Below are 22,484 nucleotides of genomic sequence, written 5' to 3' on the forward strand. Positions count from 1 at the left end.
GTGTGTGTGTGTGTGTGTGTGTGTGTGTGTGTGTGTGTGTGTGTGTGTGTGTGTGTGTGTGTGTGTGTGTGTGTGTGTGTGAGAGAGAGAGAGAGAGAGAGAGAGTGTGTCTGTGCCTGGGTCTGTATCTGTGTGTCTGAACACGAGTGATCATTGATACAGCAGGCCAAAGTGTAGTGTATACTTTCAAAACCTTAGATATTACCCAGTATATTCTTCTGACATAGCAGCCCAAATGTTTAATCAGTCTACACCAATCAGTCTATTACAAATAATCCAAAGGCAGAGCCTCTAGACTGATATGAGATATGCTTTTAATAGTGCTCTATTCAGTAAATGTAGATTTAGAAAGGAGCACCAGGCTAGGAAGCATCTGGCAAAATGCATTGCATTAATCAGGCTATGAGGCATGTGTTGTTTTCCAGTGGTGATATTGCAGCTCAACTCTGGCTGATGCCCACGGTGTGGACCGCCCAGGTCCTATCTGTTACACATGTATCAGTTGGTTCACTATGTGTGTGTGTGTGTCTGTGTGTCTGTGTAAGAAAGAGAGAGAGAGAGAGAGAGAGAGAGAGAGAGAGAGAGAGAGAGTGTGTGTGTGTGTGTGTGTGTGTGTGTGTGTGTGTGTGTGTGTGTGTGTGTGTGTGTGTGTGTGTGTGTGTGTATGTTTGTGTTTTTGTGTGTGCGTTTGTGTGTCACTTCAGTGAGACTTCCTTCTTAAAATCCAATGCAGAAACCCTTGAGATAAAGCTGGTGAGCCTTAACATTTCTGATGTATTCTTCACTCTGATAGTTCATAGGTATAGGAGGTAAGCTTTGGTCCTGAACATTAACATGTTCTCTCTTCCAGGCTTTCCCCATTCTGCAATTCTGCTTCCTGCTCTTCCTCCTAGCTGGGTCCCAGCCAATTCAGGTCACCTGGAACACGACCAGTTATGTCACTCTGGTACAATAATCACTTGAGATCCATCCAATTTCAAATGTATTACTGTTATGATTGCTTCTATTTCAAAATACCAGGAGACTGTTCCAAATGGATAACGCTTTATACTTGCAACCATGCACACCTAGAAGGAGGACACAAAAACAAACCAACAGTTTTTTGAGGAATTATGGTAAAAAACAAAACACCTGTATTGTGTATGGGGAGTGAGTGTACGTAGGCTCCAGTCCAAATTGAGTGGGAGGTCTGGAAATGACCTTGCCTGTTTTGGGGGTAAAGGTGGCTTTGTGGGATACCTTACAACCACTAACGTTTCCCTCTTTCTCTCTTAAATGTAAAGCACAGGGTGGCAATAACACTGTTTCAACAACCCTAACACCAGCATTCAAAATCCTGATCCATCACCATAGCAACATTTGTTGCATCAGAGAATCCATGAAACATATAGCTTGTAGTGTGCTTCCATCTCTCCATCTGACTGTATATCTAGCCTCTTCTCTCTCCTCTATGGCCATGCCTCCATCTTTCTCTCCATATGTGATGCTGCTCAGGGAAAGACTGGCAACCCATTCATCCTCCCGCCTCCTGGCTACTTCACTGTTAAGATATCCGCCTCTGACAGCCAAACGATGACTGTTGTAGTGAGTGATGTTAAATTTGAATATGTGCGTGTATGCCTCTCTCTGTGTGTGTGTGTGTGTGTGTGTGTGTGTGTGTGTGTGTGTGTGTGTCCATGGATGACTGAGCTTTGTTAAGATTTCCTCTGCTGCTAGATATAATTCAAGCCCAGATACCTTCCCACGAAGCCTTCCATCCCTGCTGTGCTCCCTTTCTGTCTCTCGTAGCCTAAACATTGTCTGCAGCAATTACAGTCCTCAACACGTTCTTATGGCTCATGACAAGCAAATCTATATCTAATAACCCATATTGTCCACAGCTCGCTCCGCCGCCCACACAGAAGGCTACAGCCTAACATACAAACATTCAATATTCCATAACCCAGCGATGCAGCGTTTCAGTCTCTGCCGCCTCGCAGCCAACAGAGCAATATGCTGATACGCAAGCGGGCATTTCCAAACTCCATTTTGTCTTTGGTTGTCGGTGAGGCGGACAAGATTCCGGAGACAAACGCGCTCCGCCTGGAAGTGCGCGACTTGGCGTCATATTCGCGCAGATGCGCACTTCTTCCGCAGGCGTAATTCAGACCTACACAAACTCGTCTCTAATACGAGATTTTACGCTTCACAACACCCGATTTAATTGAGGGCTTTTTTCGCTTTGCTTTGGTACGGATGTCATTGGAGTTTACTCAGGTCAAACTAAAACATTAATCTGGCCAATTACTCAGAATAGCTACAGGGCGCCAAAGCCAGCTCGTCACTTGTCGGCGTTTCTCTATCCAAGACTATGTATTGATATACATTGAATATTCTAAAACAACATGACATCTTACACTTATGCCATTCTTGTCTAATATTTTCTGTGCGAAGCTTCCAATGTCACCATCGTAAGAGTGCTTTTTATCACGCAAATCGGCCAACATCACACAGCATCCTCACGGCTACCCGGTGTGCACGGTCAAGCGCCGTTTCGTTTCATCTCGTGCATCACATTATTTAGGTCTAAAATCGATATGTATACATATAGATACAAGTTTGATTTGCAATCGGCATCGGTGTCCTACACAGCGTTAAGACAACAATCACACAAATATAAGAAATGTTATCACTCTCTACCTTTTAGTCGTCCTTTCGCTGTCATGGTCAAACTGCCAAAAAATAGCCTATTTCATTGGAACGAGATGCTAATCTCTCTCTCTCTCCTCTCTCACTCTCTCTCTCTCCCTCTCTGGGATTCTGTAACAGTGCACGTATTCACCAGCAGGCGCATGCACAGCACGCGCGATGCGCTCGAGAGATGCTGCTGCATCACCAGGTCTCGCGCAGTAGCCGCGCGGAGGCATCCCAACGAACCCGTAGCAACTCAGCATCACACGGCAATCCCAACAGTACCTACTCAAGCTCTATCCCATTCAAAGGCGCATCTGTCACTTCAAATTCAGTTTACATTAAATAATAGTATCCGACGAGGTCGATATTATGAGGCTTGTGGGGTCAGTGTAGCCTGACAATTCATCTTGCTAACAAGGCAAATAAATGCGATCGGGCGATCTTGCTAGAATGTTGTCAGTAAACAAAATTAGCCTTCCAAAAAAACACCCCCCTCCAAAAGACCTGGGATGGAGACAAATTTTATTGTGAGATAAAAGCGCAAGCGGTCCTGAAGCCATGCATACGAGAATAGCCACCGACACGGTGCACCTACTTTTAATCAACCGTTCGGTCGGGTCGAGCCCCATGTCGGTGTTGGACATCTTCATGGGCAGTTGTTGACTACAAGGCGAGTGTGTGTCTCCGTCCCGGAATAAAGCTCTGTCTTCGCAGGGGCGAGGGCTGCGTTGGCTGCAGCAGCAGCAGCATCACTTGGAGCGTCTCCGCTTTCCACTGAAGGGGCTTTGATGGTGGAAAAGTCTGCCGCAGTTTACCCGGGGAAAGTGTGTTGTCTGCTGGGGTGCCTATGTGTTTGGTGGTGTTGGTGGTTAGGGGTCGTTTAACGGAAGACGGGGGGGGGGGTGTTCCGCTTACTTCAGGGTCTCCTCCCAGCGTTGCCTGCACCACCCTGACATGGCGAAGGCAGGAACTCCCACGCACACGCTGACAGGGCAGCCTCATACCGCCATCCGGTGGAGACAGGACACGAGCTGTCGGGGTTTCCCTGAGAACGTGCGCGCGCTTCATCCATCTCGACCCATGCAGCTCGGAGGATGATGCTCGTGGGATGATCCCCATGACTGTCAGCGAGACCCGCTACATTAACGGGTGCAGAATCAACATGCTGGAATAATTCAACCTGGCTTTAAATCAGTTAGCACAAGAGACAGATTGTAACAGCCCCTAAAAAACTCTTAAACATGCCACGGACCTGTACATTTTAAGCGGGTCTATAGGCCTATAGTTAAATTACATTTCAGTGAAATTTGGAGTGTTCCATGACTTGGCGAAAACAATGGATTGCCCAGGCTGTTGTTATTCCTCAGTAAGTGAGACACAGTGAAATGTAAACACACACGCACACACGAATACTTTCGGTGACAAATGCTTATTGAATGTGATGGAATGCAAAGAATGCTCTACACAAAGGTGAAAACGTAGAGAACTTGATAATATGTCGGCCTGTCTTAGGATATAGGTGATAGAGGCTATGGCTTATTAAAACGATGTAGGGCAATTATTTGTGGGGCTTATTTGCCTTGTAGGCTAATGAAGAAGGATAGACTTGCCTATTTGTTAGAGGGCTGAATTGCCTGAATTGAAATTAGGTTTGAACTTGCCTACCAATCGAAACAGGACATGGAGTATAGGCTACCTAGCCTATGCATGTGAACATTTTAAAATAGGTTAAAAACCAAAATATTTTATAGCTTATTTTATGCTCTAACATCTTCCTAGCCCATTGACAGCGCAACACCGTCTCTCTCTCTCTCTCGTCTGTCTAGATTTCGCACACACACATGGGTCATGACAATATACATGTGTAGCTACTGCGTTCAAGGTGTTGGCATCGTGGAGGGGGATGACGGCTTTTTGACTAAATAAGTATGAAATCTCCGAAAGCATCGCGATAAAAGCCATAAGTCAATGCATATCCCTCCGCGCATATTAAACTTCCTCTCTTCCGAGTAATTCGATGTAATGGCTAGTGTCAGTGCTCGACACTATAGCCTCAAACTCAAGGGTCTGCAATGCCAGTTCACCTTAAATAAATGTGTTATAAGATGAATTGTTATCTGAAATTGTTTTATGTAATCGAACACTGCTCAATGACGATTATTGACGCTGAGCAATGCAACAGTAACACATAGCTTAGGACGTAGCCATTGTGGCTCAGAACACACTAACACTGACTGTACATCGTCCATTGTGGCGCTTTTGCAGTATTGGTTGCATCGTAATCTATGGTGCTGTATAGCAGTAGAAGTCGGCGCGCAATCACGCAAGCTGATGCGCATGTCGGCGGAAGGCTTTCATTAGAGCAGTGCAGAGTGAGTGATCTGGTAGCCGCTGCTGCAGGAGGAAGGATCGCGGTTCTACCCGTACTACCTTTCAGTTTCGCCTTAAAATTACATCGACCGGTTTCGCCGGACAGATAGCTTTAATTCGAGTGTTAGCCCAAGGTATTGATTGTAACACATTTGTGAGCACTGGTCTCCAGATATAGAGAACAGCCGCCATTTTAACCGAGTATAACACGTTTTCGGTGACAGCAGCACAAGCACAACAATGGCTCTGAAAAGAATTCATAAGGTAAGAAGGAAGTCAGCGAGTGCCGTCGTCGGCCTTCTATTTCGCACTTGAAATTTCGATCGAGGTAATAGCACTGGGCCCCTTAACATGTCCGTTCGGCATTTAAAACTATAACACACGTCAATTCCACAAATCTATCGTCTTTAACGTTGTAACCCCGGATACTGGTGTAGGATGACAGTGTAGCATTGCGCCTAGGAGAGCTAGCGTTTATGTTAGCTAGCTAAAGACGGTTTGATGCTTTCAGCCCAGCATTTTGGGCCCGCTACCTTTTGAACCTAATGTAGCTCACTCTAAGCATCTGTCCCCTTTCGTATGCAGTCTGACAACATTTATCTACATAAAACATTTACTTAGAATTAATTGGACCAGGTGGTAACGTTATATGCCATTGATGGCAAACGGCTGTTGTCGGTCGACAGCTAGCTAGTGAACAAGCTCGCTAACAGCTATGCGTTGAACTTGGATGGTAGCTAACTAGCTAAACGTTTAGCATGTTAGTGCCCCTGTCTTGATATATTTAATGCTAGCGTGGTGCTAAATTTAGCTAATGTAGCTCGCTATCCAGTATGTTGATCGTATGGATGTGTTACTCTACTATAAAGGCAGCTAGAAATAGCTGCTTAATGTTAGCCAACAAGGGCCCTGGCGATAGCTGGTTGTTTAAGTAACGTCTCTTCCTTCGCCTATGTTGGCGTTCAAGATGAAAACATTTCTAAATCAGTTATGTTACTTAAGTTGTTGGTAGTTATTGCTGTAGCCATAGCGCTAACACAAGAACGTGTCAAGAATTTTGCCAAACGTTTTGATTTTCAGCAGCCCAACCAGCTGAGGCGATATAGCCTGGCAGGGACATGACTAGCTATCTGTTGCTAACTGTGTGAACACACGTCTATGACGTTAGTCTGAACTTATATCACAGCACGTAACCGTTAACTAGCAGACAGAGAGAGCCTACAATCATTTCATGCTATGGAGCTGGAGATGATGTTCGTCTCCATCTGCGGGTACTCAGATCGAACAGTATCGCAACTGGAGACTTGTCTAGGCTATCTAGATATTTAGGTATCCAGCCAAGTTACAAAGACGGCGTAATGTTTGACCATAGCTAGCTAATCAGCCATTTGATCAATGAAGCTCTATAGTTGTAGCCCAGCATGATTGTAATGATTAATGAGAATGTGTTATTTAATCTTCGCTAAAATGCTGTCTGATAGGAGAATGAGATCTCCAAAAGTAATGTTGATCAGTTGTGGCCTGTTTACAACTGAATAGCTGCACATGGACTGTCAAGTGAAACCCACAGTCCTGATACAGGCTCTACGCTTGAGTGGGGCAAGTTGTTTTTGGGGCACTCCTCTTAGGATGGGGTTAACCTGAAACCAGTTTCCTTTTTTGTGAGATTACAGTAGTGAAAGTTGAAAATGTTGGAGTGAAGGCACTTCTCTGATGGTGTCAAATTGAGGGTCAACGGTACCACATTCCTAGGTTGAGGATATAAGTTATTGATAACTTCCTCTAATTGGATTTTTAAGAACACGTTATTAATGGAGTTTTTTTCCCCCCTTTGTGTGTTTGAATGTGTCTAATACTGTCTTATGCTTACAGGAGTTGAATGATTTGGCTCGTGATCCTCCCGCTCAATGTTCAGCCGGACCAGTAGGAGATGACAGTAGGTGTCAATCAACCATGGCTGTCAGCAATTTGCATATCAATCAAGCTGTTTACCCATAACATCCCCTCTGTCCAAATGAGATCAGAATTTCTCCTTCTGTTACTGCTTTAGTCGAGACTTGACAATGTCACAGGCCTTCATAAGTGGTTAAAAGCATTTAGAGCAATTCACTCATTGAGAACCAGATAGATCGATCAGGAGTATTTTGCAGTTGACCACCTTCACCATTTTCCCACAAAGGCATAGAGTTGAAGGAATTGACTCTCAGATTGAAAAAGGTAAAATAGCCTGTAAGTGAAGCCACTCGTGTCAGCTGAATAATGCGCGTATTATGGCCATACAGTGGTGGCCCAGGATTATTTGTTTGAATTGGGTCTGTTGTTGGTTTCGGATTTAGGGTGCTTTGCTGAATAGGTACAGTTCACCATGTCTGCAATTCTACCATTGAAATTTGTGTAAATGATCTGAAGTTATGAATAGATATCCGCTGCAGATTTAATCTATTAGGTAAATGATGACGCAGGTTAAAAGCATACCCACAAAGCACTGTGTGTGTTAGCCGGTCCTGTAAAACCTCTGAATATGCCAGTTCTAGAGGCTAACTCGCATGCATAATAAAATGTGCTTCAAAATGACTGGTATTTGTTTGGTTCTCAAGGAGAAAACTATTCAACGTTTTCCAACCTGAGTCAAATGATTAGCTAAAGACGAGGCTACTGCAGACGATATGAATGACATTAAAAACGAAGGACTGCCCGCTGAAAAACCAAACAACAGGTGGTGTTGGTACAGGCGAGGCCCAGTCTTCAGGGTAATCACATGGCACGGTAGTTTAGGGCATGACAGTTTAGGGCATGATAGTTTAGGGCAGGTATATTGTGTGCAGGCCCACAGGAAAAAAGTGATTCATTTCCAAAAATAGATTACAGTTTGGTGTTGATGGAGCAGCGCGGTACCCCTTTCATCAGTAGTTTTAGTGTGTGGGTAAGGGTTTCACATAGTTCTCTTCAGTCTCTGCTTAGTTAGTGTTGGGTGTGGTGTAAATATTGCTGTGTGTCGATTTAGATATTTAAATATTTGTAGATGTTTTGGTGTCGCTTCTCCTTGTATTTATTTGCATTGCAAACATGTTTGTGAACCAGGAGCATCACATACTTTGATGAACGCTGTCTGGCTTGATGACTAATGTTAAACACAAACTTCTAGTGTTAGTTAATTTAATTTGTTGCTGTGCAACCCCAGGCCGGGACCTGTAAAAGAATGTTTAGAACCCCCCCACTCCCCTGACCATCGTCATGGTGATGCACAGTTATCATTGTGAGCGAGGGGCCCCTGCTGCCAAAAATGGTGGCATGTTGGTCTGTTGCATCACAATACCTGAGCTGTACAAGGAAATGTCGCTACTTCCTACCCCCACCTGATCTTTTACAGCCAGCCAGAGGGTTCAGGTTTTCCCCAAAACATAGATTGATAGATTTGTTTGTCAATTGAAGGGGCCCCTACGGCCAATGTTTAAAGAAAATGGCACAAAAAGGCGTAAAACCGTTATTTCAATCCCATACACTTTTTGTCATATTCAGTGAATTGCTCCTCTTGTCCTTTAGCTTTCCGCTTAGTGTTTGCGTTCTAAAAACTCCTATGAACAAGAAACTGACATGGTGGTTTGAGCTGAGCCATAAACAATCCCAGCCAATAAACACGGAAGGGAGGTGTGTAGTTTGACTGGCTATTGACCTCAAATGTCAGCAGAGTTTCGCCAAATCTGAAAGCTGAACTAGACACTGAAGATCATAAAGTGACTCACGATAACCTGAAAGGTGTGTGTCAAGTGAACACACAGGTTCTTCCCGAGCGGTGACAATGCAGAAAATACATATTGAGCTGTTTACATATCAGACAGTTCCTATCTGGAAAGCTATTGTCCTCCAGATATATTAAGTGTTGACGTCCAGTGTAAAACTGGTTTCATTTATAGAGCAGTGAACTTAACTGATAAGACATGTGAGTGAAACCAGCAGTAACATAAAACATACAGGGTTCCATTAGTTTTGAAGTATGCCGCAAACAGTTTTTCATAGGCCAGGCAGTACTAGTGGTTTTGCATGTTACATGTGTTTGGTAAATGAAGGGGAGATGGGTTTCCCACACCAATTTTTCATATAATTTACACTTACATATAATTCATATCGAGTGGCCGACCATTTCTCTCATTCAATTTCCTTCTTCTCCCTCCTCCTTAGTGTTTCATTGGCAGGCGACAATAATGGGACCAGTAAGTACCTGTGTTTTACATGTTCTTTACAAATAAAATGAAATTATTATGTTCATGGGAGTTGTTTGAAGGCCGTATGTGTTGTCTGTGTTCAGAAATAACCATGTGTTTCTCTTCTGAACAGAATGACAGTCCTTATCAGGGTGGAGTGTTTTTCCTCACTATTCACTTCCCCACAGACTACCCTTTCAAACCGCCAAAGGTGAGGTGCTAGGAACTTATTGGGTACCTTGGGTAATGTAGTCTATAGACAGCTGTCAGTGCAGTTTTGCAGAACATTTGGGAATGTAGCCAAAGTTGGCCTGCATATGAGTGTGAAGGGCAGGTGCGATGGTCTCTATGCTGATGTTAGGGTGGGCCCAGCTGAGGCCAGGTTAGGTGCAGGCAGTCGATTATTAAAAAGTTAGGTAATGGCACTGTGGTCTTGTTCTTTCTGTACATTATGCAACCTAAATTGCATGTAACCCCCGAACACGTGACTCACTGCAACATACAGCAGCCACAGTGACGCACACCACACTGTTGGCGAGGCTCAGAGTGGAAAACATATGGATACACCCAGATTTTTTTACCATTATTATCAAGTCTAGTCAAGCCTTTTTTTATTTGTTAGATAAATCATTCTTATTGTAGGTTTTTTGGATGGACATGTGCAGAGTGTTTCAGGTTTTTGTTTTGTTTTTGTGTAACATGCAGAACAAAAGTGGTGAAGCTATAGTTTCCTGTGTTTTATTTTGCTCTTCCTTCTCCCCTCCCCACCCCCCACATCTGCCCAGGTTTGGCTATAACTGAGTTCTAATGGTGTGAAAGTGCGTGCCACGTGTGGAACTGCTGCTGGTACTTGAGCTATTGAAGCGACTCCGTAGTGTTGTTAAAGAGGGTGATCAGTGGGTTATGGTTCTTTAGTCATTCTTGTTCTGTTTGAGGTCAGCTACAAGTGGCCCGTTTATGTCCAGATCTTATATCCTATTTTTAGATGTTTTTTGGGACCAAACTGTTTTGTTCAGCTTGAGCTTCTTTACAGTTATTGAGGTACACAGGCTAAGGTTTATCTCTGTAGGGCTCCTTTCTAGTAGTCAGACACTTATGATTACATTCTGAGTTTTTTCATTGGCGGAAAAAGGTGGTTTTATTGACACGGATGAATGCCCCATAGAATTACATCCTATAGCCATTTGTCGGTTGCCGGTTAAAGTGTTCTAACTCAGTGCTGGACGAATTTTGATCATTAGTTGTCCTTAGTAAAAGTATGGACCCAAAAATCCTAAAGTCCCTCTTTAACTCTTTTAAATACTGAATGTAATTGTTTTGAAGGAGTAAGTGTATGGGCCCTCTTGCTGGCAAATTGTCAAGTCAAATATTCATTATTGTATTATTTCACTGTATTATAACAGGGCAGCTTACCATTTAGTGTTATGAATGTGTGTCAAAATTGATATTTTCAGAGTTGTCTGTGAAGTACCTGTACTCTTTCACTCAGCGTGTTGTTAATGTTTGCCCCCTTTTCACTGCATGCAGGTTGCGTTCACCACAAGAATCTACCACCCGAATATCAACAGCAACGGAAGCATCTGTCTCGACATTCTGAGGTCACAGTGGTCCCCCGCCCTCACCATCTCCAAAGGTAATGCACACTGGCACACGCACACGCACACGCACACGCACACGCACACGCACACGCACACGCACACGCACGCGCACGCACTCACACATATACACAGGGCACTTGCACACCCTTACTGTCACACTCGTGTCACACACACACACACACACACACACACACACACACACACACACACACAAACACTTGCATGTGCTTTCAGACCCAATGAAGATTTATGACGCATACTGTCAAACATGTATTTCTGGTTGAGCGGAAGAATGTACAGCTTGCAGAAGCTGTACTGTTGTTTTGCACATAGGCCATAAGCATATTCAGGCATCTCTTGGTCTTGGTTGTCTCACAACAAACACACTTGAATACTCTTCCCTTTGCAGTCTGTGAGGAATTCTGCCTTGTTCTCAATTTACCATTTGTACATTTGCTTGAGGAAGAGGTCCCAGGCATTCTGAGTAGTTGGGTTGTGGACTCATTTGGCTTTAGTTGAGATTTGGAGTTTTTTGCTGCCATACCAACATATTAACGTTTGTATAGGACTTTCTTTGCTTTCTTCCTGGTGCTCTTTAAATTGCCGTTGTTGGTCGCACTTTATGAAGATGGAAATACAAACTATCTGAGACTGTTAGCTACAATGTATGGTTAAGGTTTGGATAAGGTGATATTCAGTAAACAATTAGAATGACGACCTTGAACTTAAACCATCTGTGAAGTCTCTGTAGATGGACTATCCTAATAAAAGGTTATCCCATGACTTAGTGGGTGCACTGATGGTGAGGGTGTGAGCAGGTCTTGTTCTCAGCCTCGGTTGTCTGTCTGTTAGATGAAATATGTTCAAATATTCTATCCTTTGTATAGTCATGCGGTAGAAGCATTGTGCACCTAATGTGTGAATAGAGTAGATAGAATATATCTCATTGTTCCCTAGTCTGTAGCACCGTATTGAGGAACAGAAACTCACCCACATTGTGCAATAATAAACTCAGTGTTTTGTTTTGCAAAAATATCTGCATTAAAAGCGGTGTCAACACTTCAGTCCTCCTGTCTCTAGTGTGTGTGTGCGTGTGTGTGCGCTCGCGTTCATGCGTGCGTTTGTGTGTGTGTGCACGTGTGCATGCGTGCGCGCACCCTGCATGCATGTGTATGTGTATGGGTTTGTTTGTTAGCTGTGTATATATTTGTATTTGAGTAATAGCTCTACTTTTACCTCCACAGTCCTTCTGTCTATCTGCTCTCTGCTCTGTGACCCAAACCCAGATGACCCTCTCGTACCCGAGATCGCCCGCATCTACAAGACTGACAGGGAAAAGTGAGTACACACACACACACACACACACACACACACACACAGCGTCTTGTAGCCCTTCAAGGAAAAGTGAGAGTTAGATGCATATGTGTACACACACACAGTCTCATATACACAAGATGTGTACACATCGGTGATAGTGTGTAGAGGGACATCACAGCGACAAACTGCAGTTTTACCCAACGCCTTTTGCCGAATGGTCAAATTCTTGTCACTCTTGAGTTATAATATGTTGACCTTTGACCCTGAACCTGGAAGCAGAAGGTGCTGCGTAGTCATAGCAGCTGTAGCTGTCATGATGTCATGATCAGGTACTCTGTGGTTCAGCATAATGTTAACTCTTTACTCAAATTGTATGTATTTGGATATAAATATTGTACTCTAAACAACAAAATTATGTCTCAGAAAACTTCAGATTATTTTCCTGATAGTGTCTTTGTCCATATCATTTCATAGTTCATACTTGTCATTGTTTAAACGGGACATGTCACCATGATGTGTGTTTTACAGACAACACAGCTAAGACTGACCTGGAAAGGTGATTTTTGCTGTACACACGTACACATAAACCTGAAGGAATATCTCTTCATACGTGTGGAGCATGTTCTCAATACTGTAGTCCTTAGTCAAAGCTGGCCTCTAAATAATGTGTGATATACCTCAAGGTGGTGCAGAGCTTTGACATTATCCAACAGGCAGTGTGAAGTGGTGTGTATGCACTCACGCATGCTTGCAGACGTCAGTACACATCACTAATCAACCTAGGCTTGTAGGGCCAGGTTCACAGTCTGGAAACCACTTGTTGAAACTATCGATTAGAAGCCTGTTGAAAGTACTGTCAAGGCTTCCCCTGCAGAATCACATCTCCTAACTTCCTTTTACCCTTACGTGTGCTTTCCTGCTTTTCCTGTGTTAAGTCTTGGTATTTTTAGTCTTTGTGTTTGGGATGCTTTACAACCTTTAAATGCTATGTCACAATGCCTTCGTCTTAATTTGGTTGAGCAGAGAGCTGGGCGTTGTGTTTTTCTGAACTGGGTTCTTCTCTTCTCCTGCAGGTACAACAGAATAGCTCGGGAATGGACACAAAAGTATGCAATGTAGTTCTGGAGCTCGGATTCACGGCGGACAAACAAATGAATAAACAAACAGCCCACGCCACCTCTCTTGTCTCCGTATCCACGGCGACATTCGAAAGTTTAAGAGAAAAAGAAAAAAACAAAAGCAAACAAAAACAGGTCTCAAATTCCATTGGAGTGCTTTACTCCGTGCCACTCCCCCTTCCCCTCTTTGACCCCTCCCCTTGCCCAGCAGACATGGTGTGTACATACTTTCTCTTCCCCACCCACGCGACCCCACCCTCCCTGTCTTCCTCTCTATCCACCTGTTCTCCATCTCTCATCCTCTCATCTCTCCCTCCCCTGACTTGCCCCAAACGCACGCTCCATGTCTTGCTCCCGCCTCTTGTCGCAACGGCGACCAGCCCAGCCCGCTCCGAGGGTCAGTCAGAACTAGCTGGCGCTGCGCTGCAATTGTTTTTTTCCGTAAGCATTCCTTCATTCGTCATTCTGAAAGACATGGTAAATAAATAAAAAATGTGTTTTTTTTTTTTTTAAGTAGTAAACAAGGATGTGCTGGGGCCTGGTGTCCATGGAGTGGGGGGGGAGGGGGGTGGAGTGGGTGGGATGGAGGGGTGTTGACGATATAATGGACCTTCATCTTCTCATCCTTTTTCATGGCCCGTGCTTGTATTTGCGGGGAAGGATGGGGGTGTTTTTTTTTTTCTCTTTCTTTCCTCTGGTTTTGCCTTTTTTATTTCTTCCTATTGTTTGGGTCAGTGGAGGGGTATGCTGGCTTGTATTTTGTATAAAATCTTTAAGGAATTCTTTTAAATAAAATCATAGCAGACCATTTAAAGGGGGAACGACCGTTGATCTTTTGGATCATTCTAAAGGACTTGAATTCTGCAAATATATATATTAAAAAAAAAATGTCATTCGCCATAACCATGACTGTCTGTCCTTCATCCCCCACACCCCTCTTTCCCACCCCCCTCCCTCACATACACACAAACTCTCCCTCTCACTCACAAAATGCGTGCACACACACACTGACACATGCACACATATTTATACACACACACACAAACAAACAGGCAAGATGTGGACCAGTTTATTTAAGTCCTTATTTAGTTGAGTCCTTGTGTTCTCTGGTTGGCTCTTGAGCCTTAGGTTGTGTTTTTGTTTTAGAAGCTAACATGCAGCTGTGGGGGTGCATGCTGGCCCCCTCCACTTGCCCCCGCTCCCTGTTCCCCCACTTGCCCCTGTTCCCCCCCCCACCCCTCCAGCAGAGGATCTCCTCCAAACACACACACACACACACACACACACATACATACATACACACAAAACTCTGTATATTTAATTACCGGAAAGCTCCATTGGGCTTTGTGTGTTGATTAAAGACTGTGTAATAAAATGATTACTAAAGTCTCAATGTATTCAGATGCCTGGTTTACTTTTGGGTAAGTTTGTGCTTTTGTTGGCTTGTGTCAACCAAGTTTTGATCTTACCCTAGCAACACCTTGGCATTCAGGTGGAATCAACCCATTTCCTTCCTGTTTGTAGTGGGGCTGCTTTGGTGGACGTTATTTCGGTCCCGTTATGTGAGAAATGTGGAAATCACCATTACAGAAAAGCTTCAACTACAGGGCTCTTGGGAGCGCTCAGTCATATTTCGCTCTCGAAATTCCATAGTAGCCTATCTCGTGACGTAAAAGCAAAAACTGTTTGTATGTTGGTAACGTTTCACTGCCCTGGAATGTGTAAAACCGTATTCGCTCTAAACGGTCAGATTAATATAAAAATATGTAATGGTGTTAGTTTTCTTTAACTTATTTTGGCACGTCAATGTGCTCAGTTCACTTTGGTAGTTTTCTTTCTGAACAGTAGGTGGCACTGGTAGGATTTTAAAAAACTGGTGTAGGGAATTCACTTCAGCCTAATAAAATAGTTTCTGTTAAGAATCAATGTTAGAAAGTAATAGGTAAAATTGAAATACATTTTGACCGACATCTGTTTCAGCTCCTACCTAAAGGATGACGTTTCTAATGTCCATATGATTTTACAGTGGTTGCTCAAGCTCAAGTAAGTCTACCTGTTTATGTGAGTTCAAACTACTCGCACGCACACTAAAATGAATTTAGACTTATTGGCTCAGTTCTGGGATAGTTTATGGCTCGGTCGGAGATGTTTGGACACTAGAGTTTTTTTAACGCAAAAAAACTGGAAGCTAGAGGACCGCGAGGAGCAATTAACTGAATTTGACAAAAAGTAGGATTCTAATTCCTATATATGGAATTAGAATCGCGGAAACTCCTGTACAATGCTCTCTCCATCCGTGCTCAATGCGATCCGTCCGAGCTTTTTACCCTATTGGTCAGCTCACATGTGACGCAGCTGAGTCCCGTCACCTCAAGCTGGATAAGGACAAGGTGCAGACCTGCAGTTTACTGACCTTGTTAACAACTCATTTCTCATTGTATTGTAACTCAAACTAGGATGGCTTCGCCTCCTTTCCCGCCTCTCCCCACCTTACCCACATCTGCAGTCAGCTCAGGATTCAGAGTTTCTAAAGGTAGGTAAATCAAAATGTTTAAATTACTTGCTATAATTATATAGCCAGTAGCGTAATGTTCAAGTGACAGTGTTTATTTATATTATGAACAGGGCAGCCATGAATGGTCAACTACCTCTGGTGACCCTAGCCTACCTAGGGGGAAAATTTGTTGCCAGCTTGTTGGTGATTGGCATAAGCCTACGTCCAAGTGTAATCCAAAAATAGTTTACCCTATTTCAGAAGTGTTATTCTGTAAACTATGGATAGACTACAGGCTAGCCTACTATGAAGAATTGCGGTGACACTAGCGAGCGAAAGTTTTAACGTTCGGGTCTGTCTTCGCCACAACAAGACACTGATGTCTGTACAGGGGTTGTGGTTTGCATCCTTCCTCCAGATAACCCATAGGTGCCATACATCCCCGTGCTCCTTAAGCCCTAAAGCCCCTGAGCTGACTGTAGGTGAGAGGGCAAATCCGATGCCTGACCACCGCGGCCGGACGGGTCTTTGCCAGAAGAGAGGCGCATTTTGGAAACTCGTGGTCCTCACCTGATTAGACCCTTGTCGCCATGGTTACGATATAGGTTAAACTAGTCTAGCTACATCAACCCAAATCAGTGGTAACCCAGATTTATCTCGGATGGTGCTTTACCTTTCTGTTAAAAGGGATATTCTTGAAACGTGACTAGGAAACCCTTATTTGCCCTTGAAAAGCAGAATGAACTGAAAACACAAACGTGTTTTTCTTTGTATTGTAGCCTGTGTGCGATATTACTATTTATGTGTAGTCTATCGTTTCGAGTTATTAGGCGTGTATTTTTTTTGTGTGTGCAGCAGCGAGCCCGTGTGGTGGATATTGTGCGGAATCCCCGGATCCGGTTTCATACAAAAAGGTCATCTGAGGCCGCGCGAGCCAGAGAGAACACGAGAGTGGTTCTGACAGTAGGCTACACTGCATAACCTGGAAATATGACGTTTAGTTAAAATTGCGATGCGTGAAGTAGCCTAAACCATATACCGTTAGAGGAGTTCCTGTTGACCCAGTTGCATGGTAGCCTACTTATAACATACTTTCTTAGATTAGGCTGTGCTGCAAAGATTAGTTTACGTTCCACACAGAACCCGCTTAAAATGTAACGGACGTAGATTGTTCTCAAGCCATTTTAAATTTAGCCTCTTTACGACGGTGAGTCATGCCTTTAGATATAAATAAAAACTAATAGATCAATGTAGAAGTGCCTTATGTTTGTGCGTTTGCAGACCAGCTGACCACCATCGTTCCTGTTGCAGTGGCTGCAGTGCTGGGCACGTACCTGGTGCGCCGGTACTTCAGCGGGGGCAGCAGTGGCTCTAAGGGCCATGTGAACCTGGCCGTGAAGAAAGACAGCTCCAAGGTGGTGCACAGCTTTGACATGGAGGACATTGGCTCCAAAGCTGTCTACTGCCGTTGCTGGAGATCTAAGAAGGTATCCACGCAATTAAAATGCACCCACACACACACACACACACACATACACACACACTCAGATTACCAACACTGTAAACAATGGGATCTCAGGTTTGCAATTAAGATCCATAGACACGTACATAATTAGACAGGCACATACACGTACATGCCAAAACCATATAGGCGAGCCAGACCCTGTAGTGAGTGTAGTCATCCAATAATAATTTGTATTTTGATAATACATAATTATGTCATCAATAAAAATCATTGTCACAATGGCACTGTGCGTACTGCTTATATATTTATTTGATTGCATTTAAAGAACATTAAATCACAATGGTGTATACATATTACATTCGCTACCAGCATTTATAGTTTCTTATCTCTTCAGTTACCCCATCTTGACTTTATTTTAGATGAAATGCAGTCAATGAAATGCAGTTGTCCAAACACTTAGAGACAGCTTGAAATCAAACCACATTTCCAAGCTTTTGTTACAGTGTAATTATACAGTAAACCACAGTGTAGTGTATTGTGTAACCACAAAATACACCTGCATCACACAAAATAGAGATAGCTATCAAGAACAAGGCACAATGTTGTTTGTCTGACTCCATTTATGGTGATTTTCTCTGAAAGCTACGACTTTTATTTTGGTTCCTTCCTACCTTTTACAGGTCAGTTCAGATGATTGGTTTCTGGAAACAGTACATTTCTGAACCACAGTTGTAACAATGGAGCTTGTGACCATAGTTATACAACCACTCTTTCTAGAAAGGCACCCAAGATCAGTTGAGCACCATAGTAAGACAACCACTCTTTCTAGAAAGGCACCCCAAAACAGTTGAGCGCCAGTGTTTGACTGTGTAATGGGTTTGGTGAATAGCGTGTTTGAGGAGATATTGTGGTTTGGTTTACCTGATGTGGTGTATAGTTTTCCACAATGTTATTCTCAATTGCAGGGGTATTCTGTTAAGTTAAGAGTATGTCTTTCTCTGTCTCTGTGTGTGAAGTGTACTGTGTGTGTGTGTCTGTGTGCAGTGTTTCAGATAGTAGAAGACTGTGGTGGCTTGGACTTTTTGCAACTAAAACACACACAAACATGCATACACACACACTTAAGATAGGTGCTATTGTGAAAGTTACTCTTTTAATGGCTAGGTTTGCCTTGGAACATGTGTAGTGCTTAATTGATTTTGATGTGTGTATTTTTCTCTGCAGTTTCCATACTGTGATGGCGCACACGCCAAACACAATGAAGAGACTGGTGACAATGTTGGCCCTCTGATCATCAAGAAGAAGGATGCCTAAGTCCCCAGTGCTGGACAGCCGTGTGTGTGTGTGTATGTGTGTGTGTGAGTGTGTGTGCGTATGCAGCTCAATGCTTTTGCTGCTTTTATTTTGGCAGTTTATCAGACAAATGCATTCAAAATAATCTGTATATTTGTGCAATACGCACCTGATATTTCATAGCCAAAAACATTATCGCCTTATAATGGGAATGTGACTTTTTAATGAGTGAGATGATGGCAGAGTCCCGATGAGTAGACAAACAGAGCACATGCCCCGAACTGAGTGAGAGATGAGCTGCTTCAGTGCTTCCTCACACACACACACACACACACACACACACACACACACACACACACACACACACACACACACACACATACACAGACACACCATCTCTCTCTCACACACACACACACACAGACACACACACAAGCATTCTCACACATAAATGCACACAAATGCTTTTCTCAGCCAAGCCACTCAGCTGAACTGCCTGGATGTGACAACTGCCAGGAGATTGGGCTGACCTGGGCCTGGTCTGGCTGAGAGTTAGCTGTTTCCTGGTGACCCTTTCAAAGCTGCATAAAAAAAAAAATACACTAAAGTAAATGTGTATTGTCACTATGTGGTGATCTTTATTGTCCTGTAACCAGCAAAGAGATGTTTGGAATAAACGTTTGTCTCCTTGCCTTGGATTTGGTTGAGCTGTTTTACACCGTAGTGTTACTCATTCCAAAGACACTCACATTTAAGACAAATCATACAGTCTTAAACTTAAATCTCTCTTTTGCCTGTCGTTTGTACTGCAGGGAGCAAGAAGCCTACTACATTTTCCACTTTCCCTTCATGGTGTCCAAGATTTGATATAATACCTCCTGTAACCACCAGATGGCAGTTGTGGTCTTGCCCCTGTCAGATCTCCCCAATGACTGTGTGTGAGTGTGTGTGTGGTTTTCACCTACACCGATACCTTAACTACCCAAACCTTTGTTCTGTCCTGTGATGTTCACTGATTCACTAAAACAATGTGATAACCACTGACAAAGTTTCAACACAATCTATAGTCCTTACTAAATCCTGCCACACATATTGATGATTAACACACTTGAGCGACCTTCTAATATATTTCCACATCTTGCGTTCACTTGAACTCATTCTACAGCTCTTTGAACAAGTCTCTTGGAAAGCCTGTGCTCATATTTTACCGGAAAGGAGGTATGTGTGTTTGTGTGTGTGTGTGAGAGAGGTAGGGAGGGTGTGTGAGAGAGTGTTTTATAGGTAAGGTGTTTGGTGTCCAGGGGGAGTCCATTCAGAGCTCCCGCACCTCTCTGTATTAATTATTCATGTCATTTCCACAGCTGCAAATGTGTGTGTGTGTGTAGGAGTGAGTCCTGAGGCACTGTGGGTAGCAGTCGCTTCACTGCAGGAACCCCAAAGGCCAGAGAGAAGCTGGTTTCTTTGGAGGTGAGAGGAGAAGGAGGGAGAGGAGAGAAAAAAGAGAGATAGCACCTGGAGGAAGCTGGGGAAAAAACAGGAAAAGGTAGAGTGAAGGCCTTGCATATAGTGCAACACCAAGGCATGCAAGAATGAGCGGCGGGGGTAAAGAGGAGAGAGAAAAAGCCATAGAGAGGGCGAGGGATGAAAGAGAGAAAGGGAAAGAAAGAGTGTGAGCGGAGGTTGAGGGATAAGAGAGAGAGAGAGAGGGAAAGAAAGAGTGTGAGCAGGTCTCCAGGGGAACGGCTCGGCAGTGTTTCCGTGTGTTTGGGGAGCCGGCTGCTGGCATTCCACAGTGTCTGAGAAACCGGACGTACGTTTGCTCCCTCTTTTTTCTCCCTTCTTTTATCCCTCTCTCCACCCCTCCGCCCCCCTTTCTTCCCTCTGTCTCTTTAAGAGTCCCCTCCTCTCTCTCTCTTTCTCTCTCTTTCTGTCGTCTTTCAAGTGGGCTTTATGCTCTCCTGTGGTGAAGGGGGTCATGTGTCTGGACTGCCGGACCAGACCATGTGATGCTAATCCAACACCCCCGCCACACAGGAGCACACACACACACACACACACACACACACACACACACTCAATCACACACAGACACAAACACAAACACACACACACATACACACACACACACTCACACTCATTTACTCTCTCTCACACACACTCAAGCCTCTAGTCGTCGTCTTGCCGCAGGAGAGAAAACATGAGAGACAGATGCGAAGTGAAACCACACACACTCACAAATATATATAGATGCACACTTATTAAGAGAGCAGCCAGGGGGGCAGGCAGGGCCTGGCACAGAGTGTCTTCTGAAAGCTGTGGCATGGACTGTCGTGTGAAAGCCCAGTCCTTCCTGGTGTGTGAGCTCAGCAGTACTGCATGCAGGACTGAAGCCTTTGTGAGTGTGTGTGCCTCACCACAGGCAAAAACACTCAGAAACACCTACGGCCACAGACACTGAAGAATACTGAAAAACTCTAGAACCCTAAAGTTCCTCTGAGTTTTTGCCCTGATCTCTTACAAGTTCCTTTTAAAAGGAAAGTATGTGTGAGCCCAGTACAACCATTTGTTGTAACATAGCATTGCATGGATATGGCTCCACTCGAATTTTAAGTTTTGGAGATTAGAGTGTTTTATTAGAATGGCAGATGACGTTTGCGAGCGACCCTGCTTAGGCTACAAAGAACAGAGTTTAACATTGACCAGGTTTTAGTTTTTTTTTTTAGTTTTTTTTTATTGATCATTCTTATCACCTTAGAGGGAGTATTGATGCGCATCTCATATGTGTTTGAGAATAGGCCTATGCGTGTGTGCTGTGGAACCAAGGTCTAGAAGGGAGGGGGGGGGGGGGGGGAATCAAGAATGCGACCTAGATCACCTCAGTCGGGAGCGGGCTGTGGAGAATGCGGTGTGTGGACTCCGCGCGAGATAACGGGGGCCAGGCGCGCAGCCACCGCGGCGGAACAGAGCTGCAACGCCGCGAGTGCTCGGCCGTCGCGTGCTGCATAAACAACACGGCGCTCTAAAGGCTTAAACGCAGCGGATCCGGTGGAGGCTGTGAAATCAGGGTATTAGAGAGGCTCTCCGGGCCCCTTCTTATTGTGTTTGTATGGAAATAAATAATGATCCCCCAAGACAAGCATTTGGTCGCCTACCTTAAAAAAAATAACTAAATCATTTGAATAAAATGAATAGTAGTCGAGGTTTGGTGCAGACATGTCTGGACTAGTGTTCGGCTATTTTTCAAATTAAAACGGACCTCTGTGTCCACAAAACACACAATCAGTTAAGCGCGTGGGCCCTCAGTGGGGAGAGCTGGGCTGTTATTAGTGGACCGACACGGCGCTCTCTCGCTCCCCAAACCCGCATTCTCCTCGCGCCGCACGATCGATTCGCATTGATTCTCCCTGACGAGCTGCTCCACTTTCCAGCCAATGTCCGCGCGCCTGTGATTGGGAAGGAGCCCGAGACGGAGGAGAATTTCTGCCGCCCTGGCGGTGTCACTTCCCCACACTTCAGTTGGCCGCGTGCCAGACAGACAGGACGCTCGCAAGAGGCGGAGTGGACTCTGTCCGCGAGGAAGAGTGGCCGCGAGCGACCGTCGGACCAGGCGGGCCAGCGAGCGTGCGGACGTGTCTACGCCAGGACCTGCATTAGAGCTGCTGTCACCGCTGCTACACCGGGACGTTACAGGCCGGCAACAAGAGCTGTCCGCATGGCCTACCTCTTGCAGAAATCTCTATACTTTCAATACAATTAATGAGACGCGTGCTAATTAATGCCAATTAGCCTACTACAGGGCCAGTGACAGTTAATTTTTTCCAGACTACGGCCAGCGAAGCAAAGACAAATGGTAAGATGAATGGTTGTAAATCGGAAGCAATCATTAGGCTTCATTATAACATTGTTAACTGTCCAAATTAACAATTACATTGACGTTACAAAAGTTAATAATGA

The 22,484-nt window shown here is 44.3% G+C and overlaps 3 protein-coding genes across 4 annotated transcripts in view; 2 read left to right on the top strand and 1 right to left on the bottom strand.

The window, feature by feature from the left end:
• ppp3cb (protein phosphatase 3, catalytic subunit, beta isozyme) overlaps positions 1-3,323 on the bottom strand; it is a gene marked incomplete at both ends in the record, with an annotated part of 58,289 nt that extends 54,966 nt beyond the window's left edge. The window contains one exon of the mRNA XM_080842993.1: positions 3,269-3,323. Coding sequence (XP_080699119.1) covers positions 3,269-3,323 — 55 coding nt within the window. The remainder of the gene's footprint in view (positions 1-3,268) is intronic.
• A 1,745-nt stretch (positions 3,324-5,068) lies between these two features.
• On the top strand, positions 5,069-13,813 carry ube2d2 (ubiquitin-conjugating enzyme E2D 2). The gene is made up of 7 exons (XM_080843929.1): positions 5,069-5,307; positions 6,916-6,979; positions 9,223-9,254; positions 9,379-9,456; positions 10,773-10,878; positions 12,088-12,181; positions 13,234-13,813. The coding sequence occupies exons 1-7, from the start codon at positions 5,284-5,286 to the stop codon at positions 13,277-13,279; spliced, it is 444 nt and encodes a 147-aa protein (XP_080700055.1). The 5' UTR covers positions 5,069-5,283; the 3' UTR covers positions 13,280-13,813.
• Positions 13,814-15,647: 1,834 nt separating this feature from the next.
• LOC308368771 (CDGSH iron-sulfur domain-containing protein 1) lies at positions 15,648-19,221 on the top strand. Of its 2 annotated transcripts, none has more exons than XM_080843029.1 (3): positions 15,648-15,811; positions 17,054-17,259; positions 18,462-19,221. In XM_080843029.1, exons 1-3 carry the CDS (start codon positions 15,736-15,738, stop codon positions 18,549-18,551), a joined length of 372 nt encoding a protein of 123 aa, XP_080699155.1. In that variant the 5' UTR covers positions 15,648-15,735; the 3' UTR covers positions 18,552-19,221. The 2 variants fall into 2 exon arrangements, with proteins under 2 accessions (XP_080699155.1, XP_080699156.1); XM_080843030.1 differs by having other exon boundaries at positions 17,084-17,259.
• Positions 19,222-22,484: the final 3,263 nt, after the last annotated feature.

Source organism: Sprattus sprattus (genome assembly GCF_963457725.1).
Source record: "Sprattus sprattus genome assembly, chromosome: 8".
Classification (NCBI taxonomy): Eukaryota; Metazoa; Chordata; class Actinopteri; order Clupeiformes; family Clupeidae; genus Sprattus; species Sprattus sprattus.